Source organism: Paramacrobiotus metropolitanus, unplaced genomic scaffold (genome assembly GCF_019649055.1).
Source record: "Paramacrobiotus metropolitanus isolate TYO unplaced genomic scaffold, Prichtersi_v1.0 Parri_scaffold0000017, whole genome shotgun sequence".
NCBI classification, from domain to species: domain Eukaryota; kingdom Metazoa; phylum Tardigrada; class Eutardigrada; order Parachela; family Macrobiotidae; genus Paramacrobiotus; species Paramacrobiotus metropolitanus.
The window spans coordinates 820,730-840,697 of record NW_026570237.1 but is presented as its reverse complement, the minus strand read 5'-3'; the positions used below and the strand labels follow the sequence as shown (position 1 = coordinate 840,697).

Below are 19,968 nucleotides of genomic sequence, written 5' to 3'. Positions count from 1 at the left end.
ACTCTGCTTGACTCATTCCAAAATGATGCACATTCTGCTTGTGCAAGTAAAGTGCAGAATATCTCTTCAACACTTTCCCACATTCCGGGCATTCGTAGCCGCCCGCAGGCGTTCGATGATAGGATATCCGTGCACGCTTTCGTTTCGTCCCTTTTTTCTTTTTACCGACCTCCCGTCTGGACATCGTGAACGTCTTCCATATGCTCAGCCAGTTGTTTACTGCCGCGGCAGACATGCTGACAAACATCGCACGTCTTTATCTGTGTCACATCGTGGTATTCACGATAATGCAGTCTGACGAGAGGATACTTCAGGAATTTTATACCACAAGAAGGACAAGGAAATTCGCCGTTGACGCTGTGTTCCGGCCGGACGTGCAATCCCAGATCTCGCTGGTAACGGAATAATTTAGCGCAGTACAGACACTGAAATCCTACATGTGCTACCTTCATATGGATGGCACGATTGTTTTCGCTCTTGAACCGTTCTCCACATTCTTCACACCCAAATTTCCAACTCTCTTCCAGGCGCTTCATGATGTCTGGATGCCGGGCGCGGAAATGTCGTTTTAAATGCTGAAAGTGTTCTCCGCACACTGCACAGGGCTTCTTATCCGTCGCACTTAAACCGTGCTCCTTGGTGTGATGCACTAAGTCGCCAAAGCAGCCTCCTTCGAAATCACACGCCGGGCAACGACGCTCTGGACGCTGGTCCAATTCAGCTTTATCCACAGAATGATGTATCTGATGCAGGTCAAACAGCACTTTAATGGGGAAATGCAGTCTACAGGAAGTGCAGTAATAGGAAAACGTCGTTGTTTCTTTCATGTGTGCAATAAATTCCGTCAACGTAGCACTTTCGAGTGCATCTGCAGCAACGAGATCAGTCCCAGCCTAAACAAGAATTTTTATAAAGAGCTAGAATCCCTTCACACATTTTCGAGGCAATGATCTATTTCTGACTGCAGGTCACATACAGTTTCGGCATGTTCCGCGGCGAATTGATCCTGAGCATCACTGTGACTTTCCTGAATATGCACAGCAAGTGCCGCATATTCTTTGTAAGATGTGGTACACCACTGACACGAAAACAACCCGTCCACGCAGTGCTCCTTGGCATGATTAATTAAAGTTTTCATGTTGGGGCTCCTGAATCCACAGTATGAACAGCGTGTACGTTGATGGCTAAGGTTCATATGACACTTCAACGCACCGATACTAATACAGGTTTGCGAGCACTCGGAACATTCAAACGGGCATTTTTCCTGTACCATATGCAGCACTTCAGGATGGCGCGACTTTGCATGTTTCTGTACGTGATCAACCGGCACTCCACACAAAATACACTGATTCAGCTTCCGTAGGGTGCGCGCGTGCAGACCGATGTGTTCAAGCAGCTCGGCAAACGTCGACGCAGTAAACGCACAGGCTGGACACTTCCTCTCCGGTTGTTCTTCATGCCGGCTTCTATCAGTATCATGTGCAAAAGCGTGGACATTCAGCAGCGCTTCGCTTGTAAATACTTTGCGGCATATAGCGCAGCGGTAATGCAGGAATCCCGTTCTCCGGATGTAATCCAGAGCAGCCAGTCGAGCGGCTTCGTCTGGCGGCGAAATGCGACGGTGGACCTTCAACATATAAAAGAAATACACCCAATCCATTGAAAATGATCTCATTTAAATGAGCAATTAATTACCGCATATAAAAATTGTATAGTAAGTTTTTTAGTATAAGCAAAAGTTTAGTCACCACTATTAGCAGAATAAATCTTACCTAGCTAACTGTGCCACTCAGAATCTGGCTTTTAATCAGTAACTACAGTTGCTGGAATTCCATAATTTTATGCTACTTTGCTGGATAAATTAGTTCGGGTCGTTAAGAGCGCACGCGGATTACCCTTTTCAAGTGAGTTGCCAGCAGTTTCGGGCTCCTAAATTTTCTATGGCACACGAAGCAAGCATCGTTCACTGCGCGTACATCCTCCTCAGTATGCGTTGTGTTGAGATGAGATATCAGGTCTCTGAAATTCTGACCGCAAACCAAACATTTTCCATATTTCCGAGACAAAAGGTGTTCCCTGGTTTTCAGACTTTCTTGGTTGGAGTCCATAATTTCACCGGAATCGGGTTCAGGGTTTTCTGTCAATGGCAAATTCGAACCATCGTCCAGTTGCCTCACAGGCTTTTCTGACATCGTGCCATCTATCAATACAACCAAAATCAGAAAAACAATAAAAAAATTGCATTCACGTCTGCTGGTAAAATAAAATTTACCATTGTCGCGATGGTCGACGAGTGTGGCAGCCATAACGTCGGAGTCCTCCGTATAGCGGAAAGTATTAACGCCAGTTTCGGTATCTTCCTCGTTGGCCGAAACAACGAATTTCTCATCCAGTGAAACAAAATCTAGCATGAAAATGTAAAAATAGAAGCTGTTTCCTTTATTACGTTAATTTATTTATTTCTAAGATAACCACAATGTGATTTGTTCTATGTTAATTTACCATTGACAACCTCCGAATCGGAAACAAACTCGTCGTCCGTACATTCGCTACCGCCGTCGTCTCTTCTGTCAGAAACGATTGAAGGGAAATCCAATAACACGTTAGCTGTAAGACTAACGTCGAAATTAATAAAACTGGCGGCGAGATTGTCTGTGTCAGCGCCGTCGGCCGGCAGTCCACTGGAAATGGCCGCATCGACAGTATTTGCGGCGTTGCTGGCGTTTCCGGTCGTCGTGTTTCCCAGATAGCCACGTCCGATACGGCTGGCATATTCCCACGAGTAAGCGACCTTCAACTCCTCGTTCGGCAAAATACGGCGCAGTGTCACGAAGATCACCATCCCCAAGCTCGATGAACCATTGGAAGACTGCCAAAAAGGGACAGACTGCGGCACCTGATAAAGCGAAAACGGACGACTAATGAAGAATTCAGCTCCAATAATTTTTTTAGAGTTTGCTTTGCAGTGTTCCCTCAACTGCATCATAACTTAATCTACCACTTACGTGTACAGTGACAAATTTATCTGAGTATTTTAATATCTTGAAAAATCATCGAAGATACATTTTCATAAAACGCCGCATCAATACATTTGTGGCAAATACTTATTTGTACTGTACCAATATTCAACTTATCGCACGCTTCACTACCTTCGGTAAAAAATCACTACTTTCACTACGCTTCACCACCTTCGGTAAAAAATTCACTACCTACCTTCGGTCACAAGAAACAAAAATTAAAAATCTTCAAAAAAAATACAAATACCAGCAAAAATATAAAAAAACATCTTCGTGCAACGTTAATTTTAAGGATAGTTACTGTAGTAAGTAACTGAATCATTATTGACCACTGCCCTAAACTTACTTCGAAGACGGCGACGTTGCATTCTTGTGGATTGTCAGCGAATCTGACGTGTTTCATCCAGTTGGAGGTGTGATCGGAATCCAGCTGAAAGTAGCGCAGCTCCTCGTTCTCCGCATTCCCGCACGCGAAGGCACACTCGGCTGGTTTAATGCTTGTCACCGATCCCATCAAGGGACCGAAGATTGTCAGCGCCGGAATGACTTCTCTGGCGAAGACGACCTTCTCTGCAAACAACGCAGCATGACACATCCACTCGGCAAATCAAATGCGTTGTTTTTTATTAAACCAACCAGAATCATCATCAAGTGCAGCGTGCAGCTACAGTGATTCGGGAAGACTGGCCACGGAATAGGGAACGACGAGCTTGTCGGGAGTGATGCGTGCGTGTGCGTAACAAGGCCGCGGCGTGTGAGTTTGGCATTCTTCGCAGTCTAAAAAGCATCAGCTGCTCAGTCCGTCGAGGTATCCGCGTATCGTGCTAAAGGAAGACTCTGCAGACTTCGATGCAGCTTACATATTAACCCAACTGGTGAACATCGTACAGGCGAGCGCATTGCCTACAATAGGTTCCTCCAAACTCCAAAGGAACTTTGTGGTTTGTCGCAAGGAGTGAACAATCACAGGGTACAAGTTGTACGTCAAAGAAATGCAAGAAACGATCCGCTGACTGGAACTCAGAAACTAAGAAGCACTCTGTAAGTAAATATGCAACTCCACTAAAAGTAATCACAAGTTCATATCACTTTTATCTTGTACGATCCAGATAAAAATAACAACGCGAAAGTCGGCAAAACTGAAAGTCACAAGACTCACAACTAACCCTACAAGTATCTGTAAAAGCCAAAGTAAAATTGTAAAACAGTAATTAAAAGTAATCAGCCATCTAAAAGGCATACAGCTCCAAAAACATGTGGGACAAAAAAATTTTCAGCTTTCAAGTTTCACGACCAAGATGTGTCGCGCTGCCACACGGGGTGGTTCTAACTGCGTCACTTGCCGGAAGTCTGAAAATCGGAAGTCTCCTTCGTTCTTTTGAAGGTCTGATTTTAAACTTATTCTACAGTGGCTGTGTATTATTAGTTATTTGGTTTATTTTGCGACATCCAGAGAAGATTAACCAGCAACCATTGATGACTCTGTGAACTGTGAGTCATCAATTACAATAATGTTTACTGGGCAAAGGCCATCAGTGTAACAAAAGTGCATACGCGTAATACTACTTAAAATGATACAAGTTTAAACGTTAAAAAAACAACCAAAATCGTTATCGCCGTCAAAAATCCTAGGACGCATATTCAAGGTGCCCAAAACAGCGGCAGCGTTTCCTTTTACTACAGCCAGACTTAATCTCTGCTTCAAAAATGCAGTAGAACGAGGTTCCCCGGTCACGTCGCGAATCTTTCTGCCAGCGAAACGGATGAGCTCCATAAAATCCGAACCGAATGTGCCAAAAGTTTCGACTGCCAGGGCGTAAAACAGGTAACCCATCCTTTCCACGTGGGCGTATTTACGGCGTTTGCAGTCTTCGGCCATATGTGCAACACTACCGGATGCGCTCGCACTTGCCCGGACATGCGATGCAGCTACTGTGTCCCAGCATGTGGCGTCCCATACCAGCGCCTTACCATCCCGTACCGGCACTGGTCATGCCGTCTGGCCGCGTGTTATCTTCGCCTGACAGTCCGAGTGGCTCGCTTTGACATGGATACCCAGCATGCTCCAAAGCCCGCTTTGTTTCGGCATTTAGTTCGGTATGTCTAGACCATCTGCCTCTGCTGCTGGAACAAGAAAGGCCATGGTGGCCGTTCGTTTCTACATGGCTTCCGCAGTTCACACAATCGTGTTAACCTGCTACTGGAAGTCCAAAACGAAGTGCCACGCCGATTCGTACTTCTTCGTCCCGCAAGAACGTACGTAGGTTTGGAGCAGGCAACGTGAAACGGCAGTCCGGTACCCTTGTCACACGATACTGCTGTAATGACCCCTTTACCAGCTCCAAGACTATAACCCGCATTTTCCTTCATGTGGGCTCAATCCTGGAAAAAATTATTCCTTTCTTTGGCCAGTGTTGAATCAATGCGAACCACAGCAACAAGCTACACGGGCATGCTGCCGTTTTCCCCGCCACTTTTTGGTGCAGATTTCCTGACTCGCTTCCTCTTCCGCCCGCTTCCCTGACCGTGCTCCCGCTGCATGTGCTCGGCCAACTTCTGCTGTCCGCCGCACACCACCAGACAAACCTCGCACACCTTCATATTGGCCACATCGTGGCACTCGTGGAAATGCTCGCTGGAGGCATCGTACGTGGGGAATGTGGCAGTGCACGACGAGCACGGGTACACACCGTCAACGGCATGTTCCGCGGTGTGCGCGTTGAACTCCTCTGTTGAATATAAAATGCGAGCGCAGTACCAGCACTGGAACTGCGGATGCACTTTCTTCATGTGCGTCGTGTAGTTGGCCTTCAGCTTGAAGGTGTAGCCGCATTCCGCGCAGAGAAAATCACTGTGCTTGCCCAGTTGTTTCATTTCTTGCGGGTGCTCCAGACGCATATGATCCTGCAATAAGGTTTGCAATTTAAACCGTTCCGTGGCGGTTTTGAAATAATTTCAAACGAATACAACTAAAGATTAAAAAAATTTAGAAAATTTATCTTCGGAAATATAGGAATAGTTTTTCTGTTATAGTAATGTCATTGAAATAGCGATAGTTACTAATATACACTTAACGCTTATGTTTAACAGTTATCGCACTGTGTTATATTATATCGGCATTTGATCTGAGTCCCAGTCAATTCAACTTCTGCATCAAAAGTTATTTTACGCAGTCGCACTTTATTTTTAATTGTTATTCACTGTATTTTACTGAAACGGCGTTTAACTGGATCAATTTCTTCATAAAAACATTAATTAAAAACTTTAGATTACTGGTTATAAACCGTTTCAAAATCTAGAAGCCCAGTGTGATTTTCAAAAAAAATTTGATTTCAACCTAGAATACGAAACGTCTGTACTCTGTAATTGTGATATTAACTCCACCTTCAATCGTGGACTGTGCAGTCCACAGATGACACAGGGCCGGCACTCCTTCCCGGAGGACGAATGCACCCAGACATGCGCCACTAATTCTGCAAAATTAGCGGCATGGAACTCGCAAGCGGGACAGTCCCGTTCTGATGTTGGTAATGCTCTGTTGAAAGCTGTGCGGATGGAAGAGTTCGTGGTGGGAAGTGGTAACATCGCCGACAATGTGAAGGTTCCTCTGTTATATGTCCGGCGGTCGGAACTTGTTGGGGCACAAACGCCTTCTTATCCGTGGCCGGAATCGTTCGTCAGTGGATGGATCGTCATTCACGGGTTGATCAACTGCAACTGTTATCGCAACTAGTCGCGAAAAAATTGGATTAATTTGACAATTCGCTGTTGCATGCAGATAAAGCGCTTCTTGCGCATTTTCTTCGCAACAGGAATATTATAAATCATTAATTTAGTCAAATTGCAAACTGTCTAGATTATAATTTCAAATTGCAAACTGAAGGAAAAGTATTGAAGTTGCATATCGCAAATACATGCCAAATCAAGAAATCCAAAAACGCGTTTCTGAGCCAAAATGTGTCAAGAAATCCAGACAGAAACGGCATTTCATCGAAACTACCGCATCCCCGTCACTGCAGGGCAGTGAGCTGGACGCTTCGGCCAACATTGTAGCAACCTCCGGCATCGCCGACGTCACTGCAGGGCAGTGAGCTGGACGCTTCGGCCAACATTGTAACAACCTGCATCGAAGTCGTAACTGCATAAGCGACACTCTATGGCCGACCTATCACTCGCTTGCTGCGACAAACGCAATAAGCACAAGCCTAGAGCAGTACAATAAGCCAAACAATTTTTATCTGTAAGACTGTAGCCAAACAAAATCTGTAAGACTGTAACAAAAATGCAGTAAAGCGCTAATTTTACTGGTTAATGTAGAATAGTGGCTTCCGTTATACTGACCCGCAGTGTATACAAAACAATAACGCAGCAGCAAACAGTTCAATATTTCCTATGATCAACTAAATTGATTCTCGCACGTACTTTTTTTTATTTCTATTATGTGTAATGAAATGCAAACTTGACATAATGCGAATTCTAAGGATCGGATGAGAACTTGAAGTCTTGTAGCGCACAAGTCAACGTTTTTGGATGCACGCTCTATGCGCGGCCGTGCATTACTCCCGGCTTTATTATCCACAACGACCTACCATTTTCCAAATGCGCTCGACATTTCCAGCTCGCATTACGAATCATGTCGGCATAATTTGATGAATATCCAAGTTTCAATTCCTCGTCCGCCGAAATATCTTCCGTTGTAACGAACATGACGCGCGTTTCCAACAGTCGACATGCCGTTGATTCGTCGGTTTCTTCGACCTGAATAATTCCCAAGGATTTTACCGATTAAGTTTCATATATCGGTTGCTTCTTGGAATTTACTAACTATCACATCACTGCAAAAGCAATGGCAAAATTTCAGTCATCGAAACCAACGATGAGACAATGCTATTTCGTCTCGACGTCGATTGCTAACACATTTCATTTCCGTACTGATCGTGAACAATATATAACAAGATTTCCAATTCAGAATCGATAAACTTCAAAATGTCACCTCATAAACAGCAACATTTTGCTCTGCTGGGCTGTCGGCAAATCTGACGAATTTCATCCAGTTGGCAGTCTCATCTGAATCCAACTGGAAATATCGAAGGCCTTTATCCTGAACATTCCGACAGACAAAATCAAATTCATCCGGTCTCGTTTCGGAAATCGATCCAACTAAAGGCCCGAAGACGGTCAGGGAAGGAATGGTCTCTTTGGCAAACACTGCATTTTCTGCAAAACAGCACAAAGATATGCGAAGAATAAAAACACGCAGATATTTTACACCGTTTTATCAAATTTCGTTCCGAACGGCCGAAGAAAAATTTAATATAATGATTTTGATATCATATCCTCCGCAGGATCTGTACTCGTACTAATTCAACTGAATTTACCAATTAAACTGGATGAAATAACAACTACGAGTAGTAGTCTAGATTCTAGAAGAACTCGAGAGTTATTCACCTTCCGCCCGTATCAAATACAGCTTTTCCGGCAAGCTGGCCACAGCGTACGGCGGAGCAGTTGTATCGGGCATAGTCTGCAAATGCAAAGGACATGGCTCCACGTAAACCTGCTCGCATTGGTCGCAATCTGCAAAACCCTAAATATTACTAACACGCCATCAAAAACTAAGAAATAATAACAAACAATGAACAGAGCAGCATAAATTCCAGAAGAAAAAAATGCACAACAGTCAGATATACCCGCAGCACGTAAGAGTGCATAATTCCGCCAATGCATCGCGGCTGCAGCTAAAAAAAAGGTACTAGTACTCGTATTAAATTTTATCCACAGAATGTCTTAGTATTTGCACGTTTGCACTGTTATTTATTTCTGAAAAATTTCTGAAAAATAGTACTATTATAATAATTTTATTATTATTTGGTACTATTGTTATTTTCACTGTTATTATTATTTACTATTTTTTGCAAAGTACATATTATCATTAGTGTACTCGTACTTACAGATTCCCCGAACGGTCTGGCGAACTGGCCGCTCATCCTCCGCACTTAACGGCCCCTCCCCGCCCACGCCGCCCTGCCCGGTAAGTCGCTTATACTCCCGTTCCGCCGCCTTCCAATTCTTCGGCTCCGCAGCGGGCACGCTGATCATCAGGGGCAGTGGCGACACCGTCACCCAGAACTGCTCCGCCTGGGCCCGCGCGTGGTTGTGGTAGGTTGTTTTCTCGTGATTGGCATAGTACGCCGTGGATTTCTTGGCAGCGTCCAGCGGTGTGCCGACCAACTGCGCATGCCAGGGTAGGCGGTGGCCCTGCCAGCCGACGGCGAAGCCCAGGGAGCAGAAGCGACAGTAGGCCCCCCGGGCGGAGGGGGAGTACGCCAGCCAGGGGTACTGCTGCTGGTGCGCCACGTGGAAGGCGCCGTCTGCGTCGTTCACGGGATCGCTGTCACCGCTGGATGGATGGAAGCATGGTGTTAATAGGCTGATTAGGGCGTCTTGGTCGCAGGCTTCCCAGTTCCTGTTCACATGGTCCGCAATATCCAACGGCGAGGATTCGGGGGTGCCAGGTATGCTCATGATTCAGATCCAGTCTAAGATCGCTGCTGACAGATCGTACGGTTACGACTTAAGGGCAGGAGGAATATCGAGTTTTGCTGCGATTTCCTTTTCGACATGTGCGTTTCAACGGCTGCAATCAACAAACAGGCAGCAAAAACTTCTGCTGACAACAGAAAATGCACCAGAGATTGTTTTGCTTTCCAACGAGCACTCGGGCAAAGGAAGTCAGACTCACAGACTGGCTGTAATATTTCCCAACCAAGCGCCACACGAGTTGGGTTGCGCGCAGATACAATTTGGAGCCAGTAGCAGCCGCCCCAAACGTGCGCGGTATGCGGATGCCGACTGTCGGCCGGCTTTCAAGCAAAATTTTACTTTCGGGAAAAAATTTGATAGTAAATCCTGCTGCTATATTTTCGCAGCCGCTACATTTCTACGTGAGATTTTCATATCTCCGTAAACGATTCAATTTTTTTAGCCGAGCAGTCTGGAGTGCTCCACTAAAGTTACAAAGTGCCCCACTAAAATCACGAAGTACTTGCAGTCACGGAATAAATAATCCATTCCGTGACTGCAAGTATGAAACGTTGAATAGATGTTTTATTTGCATATAGTATTTTATTTTGAAAATAAATCCAATTTAGGTAAGTACTACCACAATTTCTCCCAAAATTATCAGAAATAATACGGCAAAATAATCCACAATACGTTTGTTTTGAAGTGCCGCTGGCGTTCACACCGCTGCGTAACGTGGGAACGCCCATCCGCCCGACGGGTTGACCGGCGCCGGCAAAGCTGATTGTAAAAATGACGAAATAGAGTGTCTCGTCTGGTAATCCTCGAGAAAGCAGCCAGACACAGCCAGCGGAACGTCGAGACTCGAATCGAAACCAGACTGTCGATTACGTCATTTTTCGTCCTTGAATCGCGATGACAGCAAGTCGGCAATAAAACGAGTAATACGTATAACCTTCCTGACTCCTGTCTTTCCTTTTCCCATCATTACTTCCCAAAAGCGAAAACATTCTGTCCGTAATTTACTTTCATAAATCCCATCTTCTCATCAGTTTTTGCTGGCATTTTAGTAATATAATATGAATTGATGATCTTTTAGGAAAGCGATTCTGCTTTGTAACTGATTCGAATTAAATTTGCCGGCTCGATGTAAAGCCGGGTTTATTTTTTGTGAGACGAAGACTTTGTACCGATCTGTATTTGCCATAAAATGAAGTGTATGAAATCTTGTTGCTGCTCTCTAAAAACCGGATGTTATGCTGTGACGTTCTACACACTGGTAAGATGACATTTTTCCCAGGGATTCAGTTAATACCGTATGTTTATATACGACCCGCTTACTGGTTAGTCATTTTTACATCTGTCTGTCGTCAGCTCGTACGCATAAAAAAATACCTCAATCTTCTGACGTGTAAATGATGCAGGTGACAGTCGTGTTGACGTTTATGCTGAGCCACGTGTTCCGCGGTAGACAAGAATACGCGCCCTGGACTAGATTCATGGACATCGGATTCACACTGGCTCTGCTCATCGGGACGATGATGCTGTATAAGGGACTCAACAACGTAAGAAACGCTACATCTGGCTTGAAATTGTACTGTACATATAAAAAATATCTACCGTATACTTCATACTGGCTTAGCGCTATGTTATGTACCGTAGAATATACGGTGCGTACGGTTACCAAAATACAACACATGTACTTGTACAATACGATTAGGTCAAAGCCAAAGATATGTTAAAATTTCTTTTAACATTTCCAGAACTGTGTTCCGTTGATTGCCGGCTGGTTGACCATCTTCCTGGTGAGAGTGTCCTACACCATTGGACTGCTGTTCTTCGAAATTTACATTCTTGTTCGCGTCTTGACCGGTACTCTGGTAAGCATGATTTTGTATATTTAACTACCGACCGGATGGTCATGCAGTTGAATGTATCACTCTGCAATTAATATTCTGCAAAAGTTTATTTGGATATCTTCAGTTATTAATTCCTTTAAAATAACAAATAGCAATATTTTCTCGGCATTTGTTTACTTTACGTAAGTATGTTCCCGGTCCGTGCTGGCTAAATTTTGTTTGTGCTTTTTCCCATGCAGTCCCTCAGCATCTTCTTCCGACACGAACTGCCCACCGCCATTCTGGTTTCCTGTGGCTGTGCGACCTTCGATGTAAGGTGTAGTGAACAGGAAACTTCATTTTCGCATTACATGTTAAAAGCATACCATAGCTTAAATATCTTTGACGGTTTGACCATATAGAATGAGATGTGCCGGTAATTTTGATCTTTTAACATACATACGGTACGTCCACATGCATATTACACTGTGTAATGCTACACCACGAAAAAACCTTTAAAAGTTAACGTTTTCAGGGACGTACCATGTACATTACTGTTCAATCAGTACCGAGTACAATACATCCCGTATGTACTGTACTCACGTACTAATCATGTCTTTTATAAAGTCTGATTAATTATGCGGATTAATTGTGCATCTGATTAATTATGCTTAATTGTAGATTGCTGCCATAGTTATCGTGGTAAGTTTCCTCCGTAAGCTGAGCGATACAAAGCCACCGGCACTGTCGGATGCAACTGTATCTGCTGGACAAAGTCCGGCACCGAGGGACTTACCTATGGACTTACCGTAGCGGATGCATGAGCGAATTGTGGCCATAATTTAATTCTTAACCACAAAATTATTTAGTCAGACGTCACGGTTTTACTGCCAATTTACCTCTGCCCTTGGCAATTATCTGTACAGTTTTCACTTTTCTTGCATGGATGACTATTGTCAAGAAAAAGTTTACTTTTGTGTGCCGATATTAAGTTCTCAGAAACGAACAGGAATGCAGGAACAGTGTGAAGACTTCTAGCTTCTTCTTGTGAACAGAAGTTTTATTTGTGCATATCAAAAGCTGCTCCAGAAGTACATACAGTAGAAAAGACCTCGTTGCATAAACACAGTGACAAAAACACAGCTGAATTACAAAACGGCATGTGGACCATAACGTCGAACGACACAGTAACTTCCACAAAAAAAGCAGTTTATCGTTTTGATCCTTTCCAGCGGTTGCGTTTGTACAAGTAACCCGCAAACCGGTTATGATCACAACTGACGTCTCAATTTCCCAACAACAGTGTAGCATACCGAAAAGTATCAATAATTATTTTCGTACTACTGTACAGTCAGTACAAAGTACTGTAAATTTTCGAAACGGTTCCAAACTGTTCATACGCAGAAGCCCCACATTACTGCAGTATCGGAGATTTCGTCTCAAGTAAACCGGACGAAAAGTTATCGGGAGTACTGCGCTGGTTAAACTCGCTCAATCAAGACGACACTTATTCCAGCAAAAACATTGACCACGCGCTCTAATCACCTTCTCAATCGCTTCTTTTTCTGAGAGCCACCAGTTTCCTCCACTGCTTTCCGTGTTCTCTTGGAGGTGTTCTTTGGCGGTCTTTTTGGAGATACAAGTAAAACATCTTCGACATTCGCTGTGGTTTCTGCAACATGCTCCGTTGAAACACTGGCAGCGACTTTCGTTCGGAGCAATTCCATAGCTTCTTGTACATCTGCCGGAGCGAGAGTACAAATCGCGTTCAAATTCTCCTCGACAGCTGCGAATTGTCTGCTAAACAATTCCTCAGCAGAAGGAGCAGTGCGCTCCGGTGCTGTTTCTTTTGCATCCAGCGATTTGCAAATTTCACTCGGCTCAAAAGGGAAAATACCCGCTTGCCGAAACTCAGAAATCAAGCTGTTTTCCAGATTAAATTGAGGCAGCGTTTCCACAAGCTGAAGGGCGAAACTCTGCTCATGGTCAACCTAGAATTCACCAGCAAAAGTGATTATTCATTATAATCAATTTTAAAGATTATAACTGTTACAAATGCAGACAGGGAGCAGTACTCGAAAACGAAACGTCAAATTCTTTACAACTTACTGCTGCAGAACACAGGTAGTCTCGACAGCGTTCTTCAACCGGTTCAAACGCCCTAACATCGACGGGAAGCAGCTGAGTTAGAAGGCGCACTGGAAAACGCACTACTTTGATGTCCTTATCACTAGCCGCGCACTCCAGAAGGAACTCGAGATTGTTGAGGTAGGAAAAATGCCCACCGACAAAAATAACATTCTAAAAGCATAAAAAAAATCAACAAATTAAAAATATAATCAATATACTCAATCAATAAAATTGTTCTGACACAACTATAAAAATCTCTCATAAAAATAACTTGCCTTTTGCGCTTGCAGATTGGGAAAGACTTCCGCGCGAACATAGTCAGCAAACGTTTCCGGGTCCATTCCTCCGGACTCGGTGGAAGCGATGTAGCAGCGGTCCGCGGTTCCGGCGATCTGCGAAGGCAGGTGCTGGACGTCAGGAAATATTAACAGTGGCCGCAAAACTAATCCGTCCGCTCTTCCACAGAACAGCGCCGTCACCATTCCCTGATGCGCGCCATCAACTAGGGAGAGATCCTCTTCTTCGCTCCGTGGAGTACATGCGTTTTCGGTGTTTTCTGGCAGCATGAAAACGCATTCGTCCAAACTGAAGAGTCCCCGGGAATCGGAGAGATATCCGTACGCGTGCAGTTCACTGAGCGTCGTCACCCATTTTGTGCAGCGCTCCACGGTCCATTTTCTGATCTTTCCATTTTTCACTTCCCTCGGATGTTTTCCTTTTGTGCTTCTTAGGTGAATTTCAGGATGCCGCCGTAGGAATAACCGATGCCAGGCGGACGACATGTTCGCTTTTTCTTTTGCAAAGCCTAAAAACAGTCTAGAGTGCCCATTGATTTTTGCGAACATTCCCCACAGAGTGAATGGTAAGAAGTAAGAGATGTACAGTAATTCACAGCCTCAAATCATTTCCATTTAAATGCGTAAAGCTGAGAACTGCGAATTATTTTTTATTATTAATAAATACTGAAGAAATATATTTCAGCGTTTTATTATTCAAAAATTAAGCAATATATTCCAGTAATTATTATTAAATAATATGAGTCGAAGAAACAAAAGTTTACAAAATGAATAATTTGTTGGTACGTGCACGCGACTGCACGGTACGATACACCACGCAGACGAGAAGCTTCAATTCAAATACCTTTCTTTATCGCAGCTATTTCCACCACTTTTCGGAAGATTGCCTTGTCCAAGGGAACCCCAATCTTCGCCATATTCACAAGCACTTCCGCAAAATGATCCTCTTCTGAATCCGAAAACTTCCTAGACTGAGCTCCACGAACACCGGAGTGTTCCCCTCGCAGCTTGTAAAATAACGTGGCCCTTGCCACCCCAAACTGTCGTGCGGCCCTTGTCAATGGCACTCCACTGTTACAAGCGCGTATAGCTGCTTCCATCCTCGTTTTTTCTGATACTTCGTCCTTCTGGTTTTGATTTCCAACAGCCAAGGAATCGTCATCATTTGATGGCAAGCCCGACTCGTCATTATCGCAATATCCGGCAGAAACGGAATCATCAGAATACTCCTCGACATCTTGAGACATGGCAGACGAATGTCAATGAACACAATAAAGAGAAGCTTCAAGAAAGAGATAAAGAGATATGTCACATATGCTTCTAAAATCGAAATACTTTAAAGTTAAAAATATAAAAAGAGCAAGTTAGCAGCTGTTAGCTGCTAAGTTGCTAGCTGCTAAGTTGCTAACTGTTAGCAACCAAGAAATTTTTTCAGAATGATTGGTTGGATTACTAGTGCCAGCCGCTTGTACGCAGTAACGCAGGGTGTAAGGCATGCTGAGGCATTTCCTCAATGGGCATCCTCCCCGGCGTGTGGCGGTCTTACCTTGCAACACATTCCGCTGAACTTCTGCTCCTCATCTCATGGTCAGTCAGCTGCAGCATTTAAAATGCTCAAAAATCAAAATAAACATAAACTTATTTTTTCGCTAACATCAAGGATCACCATTTCTCTGTTTGATTTTGATGCTTGTGGAAAATTGTCCTGTTTGGTATTTTAACACAGAATTTCTAGATATCGCACTTTGATGTCTTTCCTTCCCCTTTTCGATCTGTTCCCTTTTTCGCGCCATGTCTCAGAGTACTGAGAAGTATCCTGATGACAGCCTGTCTACTGGATCAGTCGGATGTTCTGATACTGATTGTTGCCCTTTGCCATCGAATAACGACAGCGATTCGCCAACTGTTGGGTTTCCATGCCAGAGGGAAGAGCTGCCAAAAGGAACGAAGATGGAGGCAGCTATACGGGCGTGTAGAGATGGAATGCCAGTGACGCTGGCAGCCCGACAGTTTGGAGTTGAAAGAACTACGTTACGCTACAAGCTGAAAGGGGAGCACGCTGGTGTTGCTGGATACCAAACCAGAAAGTTTTCCGATGCTGAGGAGAGTTGTTTTGCTGATGTACTGGTGCGCTTGGAGAAGATGGGAGTCCCCCTGGACAAGACAATCTTCCGGAAAGTGGTGGAACTCACAGCGCTGGAAAAAGGTATTTTGTAATTTTTTCTAGATTTTATGTCTTTGGCATTTTTGTGAAGTGACCGAGAATTACAGTAACTGCCTTTAGTGCTAAGAAAAAGTAACATGTTTAGGAAGTTCTTTTGTTTAATTTGGGTTGATATAAGTCCGTCCAGGAAGAGATGTACGAGTACTTACTAGTAATCGTGAGTGTGCCAGCGAAATAATAAAACAGACTGCGCAGATTATTACAGATGTATTATCGTAGTGCAATGGCCACACTAGCTGGTTCTGTAGCTGTTACGTGGTAGCGTGGCGTGCTTTACTGCGGCTAACCCAAACCCGTGCGTTACAGTTTAACTTTTATTGACGTTTCTTTTTAGGCATTCCGCTGGCGTGCATGTCGGACATGTACATCCGGTCATTCCATCAACGGCATCCGGAAATTACTTCAAGAATTGAGATTATAGGAAAGGAACGCAAAGGTGATAGAGAGTGGACCGTGGAGAATTGCACAAAATGGGTGACGACGCTCAGTGACCTGCACGCGTACGGATATCTCTCCGATCCCCGGGGACTCTTCAGTTTGGACGAAAGCGTTTTTCCCCTGCCAGAAAACACAGAAAAGGCATGTGTTCCACCGATTGCAGAAAAGGATCTCTCCCATGTTGATGGCGCGGATCAGGAAGTGGTGACGACGGTGTTCTGTGGAAGGGCGGATGGAAAAGTTCTGCGGCCGCTACTCGTTTTTCCTGACGTTCAGCACCTTCCTTCGCAGATCGCGGGAACTGCCGACCGCTGCTACATCGCGTCCACCGAGTCCAGAGGAATGGACCCGGAAACATTTGCTGACTATGTCCGCGCTGAAGTCTTTCCTAATATGCAAGCGAAAAAGGCAAACAAAAGTTTCTACAAAATTAACAGCGGCATTAATCATGTCAGTAAAGATTGATTGATTTCTGTGCGTGTAGAACGTTATTTTTGTCGATGGACAATTTTCCTACCTCAACAATCTCGAAATGCTTTTGGAGTGCGCTGCGGGCAGTATGGATATTAAATTCGTCTGTTGGCCAGCGGGCCAAACCAGTTATCTCCAGTCCCTAGATGTCCGCGCATTTGAGCCGGTTAAAAAGCGCTTGAATGAGTATATGCCTACTCCGTCTCCGCAAGTAAGCATCTAATACAGTAAAATGCCGAGAAAATAATGAATCATTGACCAAAATTTTAAATACTTCGTATGGGGTACAGTTTCGACATATGTTTTTTTCTTGGATATAGTATCATCCCCAGGAATAACGAATACCAAATTTCGTTATAAATTTTAGGTGGGCAGTCGAAGCTTTGCTCTACATCTCGTGGAAATGCTGCCATTGTTTAATCTGGAAACCACTTTGGTTGCCGAATTCCGGCACGCCGGCATTTTCCCTTTTGATCCGAGCGAAATTTGCAAGTCGCTGAAAACCGAGAAAATTGTCCCGGACCGCGTTCCGCCTTCTGTTGAAGAAATATTCAATAGACAGTTTGCGGATGTGGAGGCGGCTTTGAAAGAAATTGTCACACTTTCGCCAGCAAATATCGAAGACACGATGGAATTGCTCAAGCAGAAAGCCGCTGTGTCCATTTCAACGGAGGGTGCTCATAAAATTGAGTCGGGTTTTAGAAATGAATCTCCAAAGAAACCGGGAAAGCGGCTGAAGCATTCGAAGAAGAACCCGAAGCGGCCACGTAAAGTACCGGGAAAAATTACTAATATTGCGAAAAGAAAGAGATTGCAACGTTAGGTTGTGGAGGTTGATCACGGCGATGTTGTTAGATTTTTTTTGTTGGAAAAAATATCGTCTTTCGTTTGGTGTTTGAATACAAGTACAGCGGAGCAACTGAACTGCTTTCGGTAATTGTAATCGGCTGCTGTTGGAATTATGGAGTCCGACAAATATCAGCACTAATTATTAGTGTGTGCCAACGCTGCTTTTTAATCTAAGACGTGGCCATTGCCGAAAACAGGAAAAAAGCGTCAAGAAAAGGCAGCCGCCCCAGGTCGTTGTTACAAGTGGTATTTCTCTAACGGAGTTGGCAAACACTAAACTAAACTACTCGTAACAAAACATCAACTGATGGAAATGGTTTTAATCAACTGAAAATCCAAATGAGAAGAGCGGGCATGCTCAGTCTCCGTCCTCCGGTAATCCCTCATCTACGCAAAGAAATCCATAAAGTTAAGTAGAACTCTGCGTAAGCTCCAGTCGTGATTATACTTCGCTGCACAACTAAATAATTAATAATCGGCGGGAAATAAAATCGATCGCCCGATAAAGCCAGGCGCGCACAAGACTACATAATCACCAAAAACGAAGAACAAATACCGTAAATTAAATTAGAGTAATGATCTTAATAATTTACAATAATAACGGGCAAAAATACATCGCAATAATTAGCATAATATTGCATTAATCGGTTTAACAATTACTGATTAATCACAACTAAGTACTACTTTCAAATCCAAATAATTGTTTCGCAAACTAGCATACCATTGTTATCCAATTCCAGGCTGCTGCCGCCGGCAGGAGGGCCGGTCTTTTCGGACACATCGTCCATCACGTAAAAACTCAGTCCACAAGCCTGATGGGCGTCCTGGACCGACCTAGATTAAAAAATCGATCAAAATATTGACGCTGTTAACTAGCACAGCCACTGCAACCTGCCTGCGAAAAGAGAAAATCTAAATCACAACCAATGTTTGCACCGTGTAAATCGGTAAAATTAATAAATGCGTAAAAAATAGCTGATTGGCATGTTTCGGCCTTGAAGTATTAAACATTTAAGTACATTATTGGCCACATGAAATAGTTTCTCCTTGTAGATTCCTGATTAGATCATAAAATAATTTAAAGTGATATCACACTTACTCGATTTTTGATTCGCAGGCGGTCCGCTTGGCACGCTCTCCTTCCATAATAACCAGATCGTCCGCTGGTTTCCATTTATATTCGTATGACTGGATCAGAGAGCTGTAGGTAGTCGGGTGGAACTTCGTAGCCACAGGACGGCCCCGTTTGACGAAGTCTTCGAAATCCCGATGCGCATACACTGATGTCAGAACGTCCTCCGCGATTCGTGGTTCTCCAGAGCGCAGGATTTCCGGGAACTCTTCGAATGTTTTGAAAGCTTGACGTTTTTCTAAACCAGAATTTCCAATTTTTAATCGCAAATAAATTTATTAATCACCATTAACGATACACAGCCATTAAAGTTCAGATATTACGAAAACAGCCGAAATGCAATCTTCCTTTGGCTGGAAAAATCGTACTTCGGAGCAGCAGAGGCATTCTCCTTATTAATGGCTGAACTAAAACGCGGCCTGAGAAAAGTAGTAGTGCCTTGCGTAAATTCTATTTTCTTAAAAAACAGACAAATTTTTCGAGTAATACTGACTGTGGCAGCCCTGCACTCTACTCACCGATTTCCATGATCAAAAGAAACGGTTTTGGTTCAGCTTCTCGCGCTGCGTGGTGCTTTTTCGACGGAGCTGGGTCGTCCTGAGACGTTGGACGTTTCAGCGGAAACCACATCGCGGGTCGTGGTACACCGTGTAGCGGGCTCCTCAGACGAAATTACGCATCCAGATCAAGACTGCCCAAGGAACTCCGGTTTGTGGCAAGTGCAACGGTCTTCTAAAACTCACAAGTGAAAGTGCAACTGCATCGGCGAGATTTCAACATCACGATAAAACCCGCTTCACCGACTCACCGTGTGAAGCACATTCTCACATAGTCACTCACTGCAGTACTTACAGCTGAGAAGATTAGTGAGAACAATGGACGGAAGCTGCGATTGGGCGCTGCAAACGTATTTGAGCGCTCGACGTACAACAGTACACAAACGCTTCAATAAAAAACCAGGGCAGCTGCGTAGCACGTAGAACTACGTACGTGTACTACGTACGTACTTGATACCGTACGTGGTAAACGGGGCAGCTCAAATCATTATTTT

The 19,968-nt window shown here is 44.1% G+C and overlaps 7 protein-coding genes across 10 annotated transcripts; 2 read left to right on the top strand and 5 right to left on the bottom strand.

Annotated features, from left to right (window-relative positions):
* Positions 1–21: 21 nt before the first annotated feature.
* Positions 22–4,229, bottom strand: LOC129585584 (zinc finger protein 493-like). 2 transcript variants are annotated; one of them, XM_055478321.1, is made up of 9 exons: positions 3,878–4,229; positions 3,654–3,794; positions 3,364–3,587; positions 2,503–2,896; positions 2,273–2,404; positions 1,896–2,200; positions 977–1,627; positions 447–893; positions 22–392 (listed from the first exon to the last, which is right to left on the bottom strand). In XM_055478321.1, the coding sequence occupies exons 3-9, from the start codon at positions 3,529–3,531 to the stop codon at positions 162–164; spliced, it is 2,328 nt and encodes a 775-aa protein (XP_055334296.1). In that variant the 5' UTR covers positions 3,532–3,587; positions 3,654–3,794; positions 3,878–4,229; the 3' UTR covers positions 22–161. The 2 variants fall into 2 exon arrangements, with proteins under 2 accessions (XP_055334296.1, XP_055334295.1); XM_055478320.1 differs by having other exon boundaries at positions 22–893.
* Positions 4,230–4,456: 227 nt separating this feature from the next.
* LOC129585608 (PR domain zinc finger protein 14-like) lies at positions 4,457–6,530 on the bottom strand. Its single transcript, XM_055478357.1, has 2 exons — positions 6,402–6,530; positions 4,457–5,921 (listed from the first exon to the last, which is right to left on the bottom strand). The coding sequence occupies exon 2, from the start codon at positions 5,913–5,915 to the stop codon at positions 5,460–5,462; it is 456 nt and encodes a 151-aa protein (XP_055334332.1). The 5' UTR covers positions 5,916–5,921; positions 6,402–6,530; the 3' UTR covers positions 4,457–5,459.
* Positions 6,531–7,556: 1,026 nt separating this feature from the next.
* Positions 7,557–9,840, bottom strand: LOC129585538 (uncharacterized). Its single transcript, XM_055478253.1, has 4 exons — positions 8,969–9,840; positions 8,466–8,594; positions 8,011–8,234; positions 7,557–7,775 (listed from the first exon to the last, which is right to left on the bottom strand). Exons 1-4 carry the CDS (start codon positions 9,540–9,542, stop codon positions 7,557–7,559), a joined length of 1,146 nt encoding a protein of 381 aa, XP_055334228.1. The 5' UTR covers positions 9,543–9,840.
* Positions 9,841–10,546: 706 nt separating this feature from the next.
* LOC129585563 (uncharacterized) lies at positions 10,547–12,322 on the top strand. The gene is made up of 5 exons (XM_055478281.1): positions 10,547–10,818; positions 10,964–11,104; positions 11,303–11,419; positions 11,638–11,709; positions 12,059–12,322. The coding sequence occupies exons 1-5, from the start codon at positions 10,750–10,752 to the stop codon at positions 12,188–12,190; spliced, it is 531 nt and encodes a 176-aa protein (XP_055334256.1). The 5' UTR covers positions 10,547–10,749; the 3' UTR covers positions 12,191–12,322.
* A 118-nt stretch (positions 12,323–12,440) lies between these two features.
* Positions 12,441–15,199, bottom strand: LOC129585562 (uncharacterized). The gene is made up of 4 exons (XM_055478280.1): positions 14,648–15,199; positions 13,783–14,312; positions 13,487–13,678; positions 12,441–13,368 (listed from the first exon to the last, which is right to left on the bottom strand). Exons 1-4 carry the CDS (start codon positions 15,048–15,050, stop codon positions 12,919–12,921), a joined length of 1,575 nt encoding a protein of 524 aa, XP_055334255.1. The 5' UTR covers positions 15,051–15,199; the 3' UTR covers positions 12,441–12,918.
* A 219-nt stretch (positions 15,200–15,418) lies between these two features.
* LOC129585620 (uncharacterized) lies at positions 15,419–18,162 on the top strand. The gene is made up of 4 exons (XM_055478368.1): positions 15,419–16,009; positions 16,362–16,873; positions 16,950–17,147; positions 17,304–18,162. The coding sequence occupies exons 1-4, from the start codon at positions 15,595–15,597 to the stop codon at positions 17,757–17,759; spliced, it is 1,581 nt and encodes a 526-aa protein (XP_055334343.1). The 5' UTR covers positions 15,419–15,594; the 3' UTR covers positions 17,760–18,162.
* Positions 17,915–19,821, bottom strand: LOC129585621 (uncharacterized). 3 transcript variants are annotated; one of them, XM_055478372.1, is made up of 5 exons: positions 19,770–19,821; positions 19,436–19,649; positions 18,885–19,155; positions 18,507–18,619; positions 17,915–18,172 (listed from the first exon to the last, which is right to left on the bottom strand). In XM_055478372.1, the coding sequence occupies exons 2-5, from the start codon at positions 19,545–19,547 to the stop codon at positions 18,144–18,146; spliced, it is 525 nt and encodes a 174-aa protein (XP_055334347.1). In that variant the 5' UTR covers positions 19,548–19,649; positions 19,770–19,821; the 3' UTR covers positions 17,915–18,143. The 3 variants fall into 3 exon arrangements, with proteins under 3 accessions (XP_055334347.1, XP_055334346.1, XP_055334344.1); XM_055478371.1 differs by lacking the exon at positions 19,770–19,821 and adding an exon at positions 19,726–19,744; XM_055478369.1 differs by lacking the exon at positions 19,770–19,821 and having other exon boundaries at positions 19,436–19,719.
* Positions 19,822–19,968: the final 147 nt, after the last annotated feature.

Bases quoted from the DNA above. Each gene is read 5' to 3' on its own strand.
- LOC129585584 (XM_055478320.1), bottom strand. From the start codon at position 3,531: ATGGGATCGGTGACAAGCATTAAACCAGCCGAGTGTGCCTTCGCGTGC. The intron at 1,628-1,895 runs GTAATCCGCGTG...TATATGTTGAAG, and splicing joins TGGCAACTCACTTGAAAAGG to GTCCACCGTCGCATTTCGCC. The intron at 894-976 runs GTATGTGACCTG...ATTCTTGTTTAG, and splicing joins CCGCGGAACATGCCGAAACT to GCTGGGACTGATCTCGTTGC.
- LOC129585608 (XM_055478357.1), bottom strand. From the start codon at position 5,915: ATGCGTCTGGAGCACCCGCAAGAAATGAAACAACTGGGCAAGCACAGT.
- LOC129585620 (XM_055478368.1), top strand. From the start codon at position 15,595: ATGTCTCAGAGTACTGAGAAGTATCCTGATGACAGCCTGTCTACTGGA. The intron at 16,010-16,361 runs GTATTTTGTAAT...GTTTCTTTTTAG, and splicing joins ACTCACAGCGCTGGAAAAAG to GCATTCCGCTGGCGTGCATG. The intron at 16,874-16,949 runs GCAAACAAAAGT...CTGTGCGTGTAG, and splicing joins CTAATATGCAAGCGAAAAAG to AACGTTATTTTTGTCGATGG.
- LOC129585538 (XM_055478253.1), bottom strand. From the start codon at position 9,542: ATGAGCATACCTGGCACCCCCGAATCCTCGCCGTTGGATATTGCGGAC. The intron at 8,595-8,968 runs GTAAGTACGAGT...AGGGTTTTGCAG, and splicing joins CCAGACCGTTCGGGGAATCT to ATTGCGACCAATGCGAGCAG. The intron at 7,776-8,010 runs GTGACATTTTGA...GGAATTATTCAG, and splicing joins AAAATGTTGCTGTTTATGAG to GTCGAAGAAACCGACGAATC.
- LOC129585562 (XM_055478280.1), bottom strand. From the start codon at position 15,050: ATGTCTCAAGATGTCGAGGAGTATTCTGATGATTCCGTTTCTGCCGGA. The intron at 13,679-13,782 runs GCAAGTTATTTT...TTATGCTTTTAG, and splicing joins CCAATCTGCAAGCGCAAAAG to AATGTTATTTTTGTCGGTGG. The intron at 13,369-13,486 runs GTAAGTTGTAAA...GGTGAATTCTAG, and splicing joins ACTACCTGTGTTCTGCAGCA to GTTGACCATGAGCAGAGTTT.
- LOC129585621 (XM_055478372.1), bottom strand. From the start codon at position 19,547: ATGTGGTTTCCGCTGAAACGTCCAACGTCTCAGGACGACCCAGCTCCG. The intron at 19,156-19,435 runs GTGAGTAGAGTG...ATTCTGGTTTAG, and splicing joins TCTTTTGATCATGGAAATCG to AAAAACGTCAAGCTTTCAAA. The intron at 18,173-18,506 runs GTATGCTAGTTT...TTCTTTGCGTAG, and splicing joins CCTGGAATTGGATAACAATG to ATGAGGGATTACCGGAGGAC.
- LOC129585563 (XM_055478281.1), top strand. From the start codon at position 10,750: ATGAAGTGTATGAAATCTTGTTGCTGCTCTCTAAAAACCGGATGTTAT. The intron at 10,819-10,963 runs GTAAGATGACAT...TAAATGATGCAG, and splicing joins CTGTGACGTTCTACACACTG to GTGACAGTCGTGTTGACGTT. The intron at 11,420-11,637 runs GTAAGCATGATT...TTTCCCATGCAG, and splicing joins GCGTCTTGACCGGTACTCTG to TCCCTCAGCATCTTCTTCCG.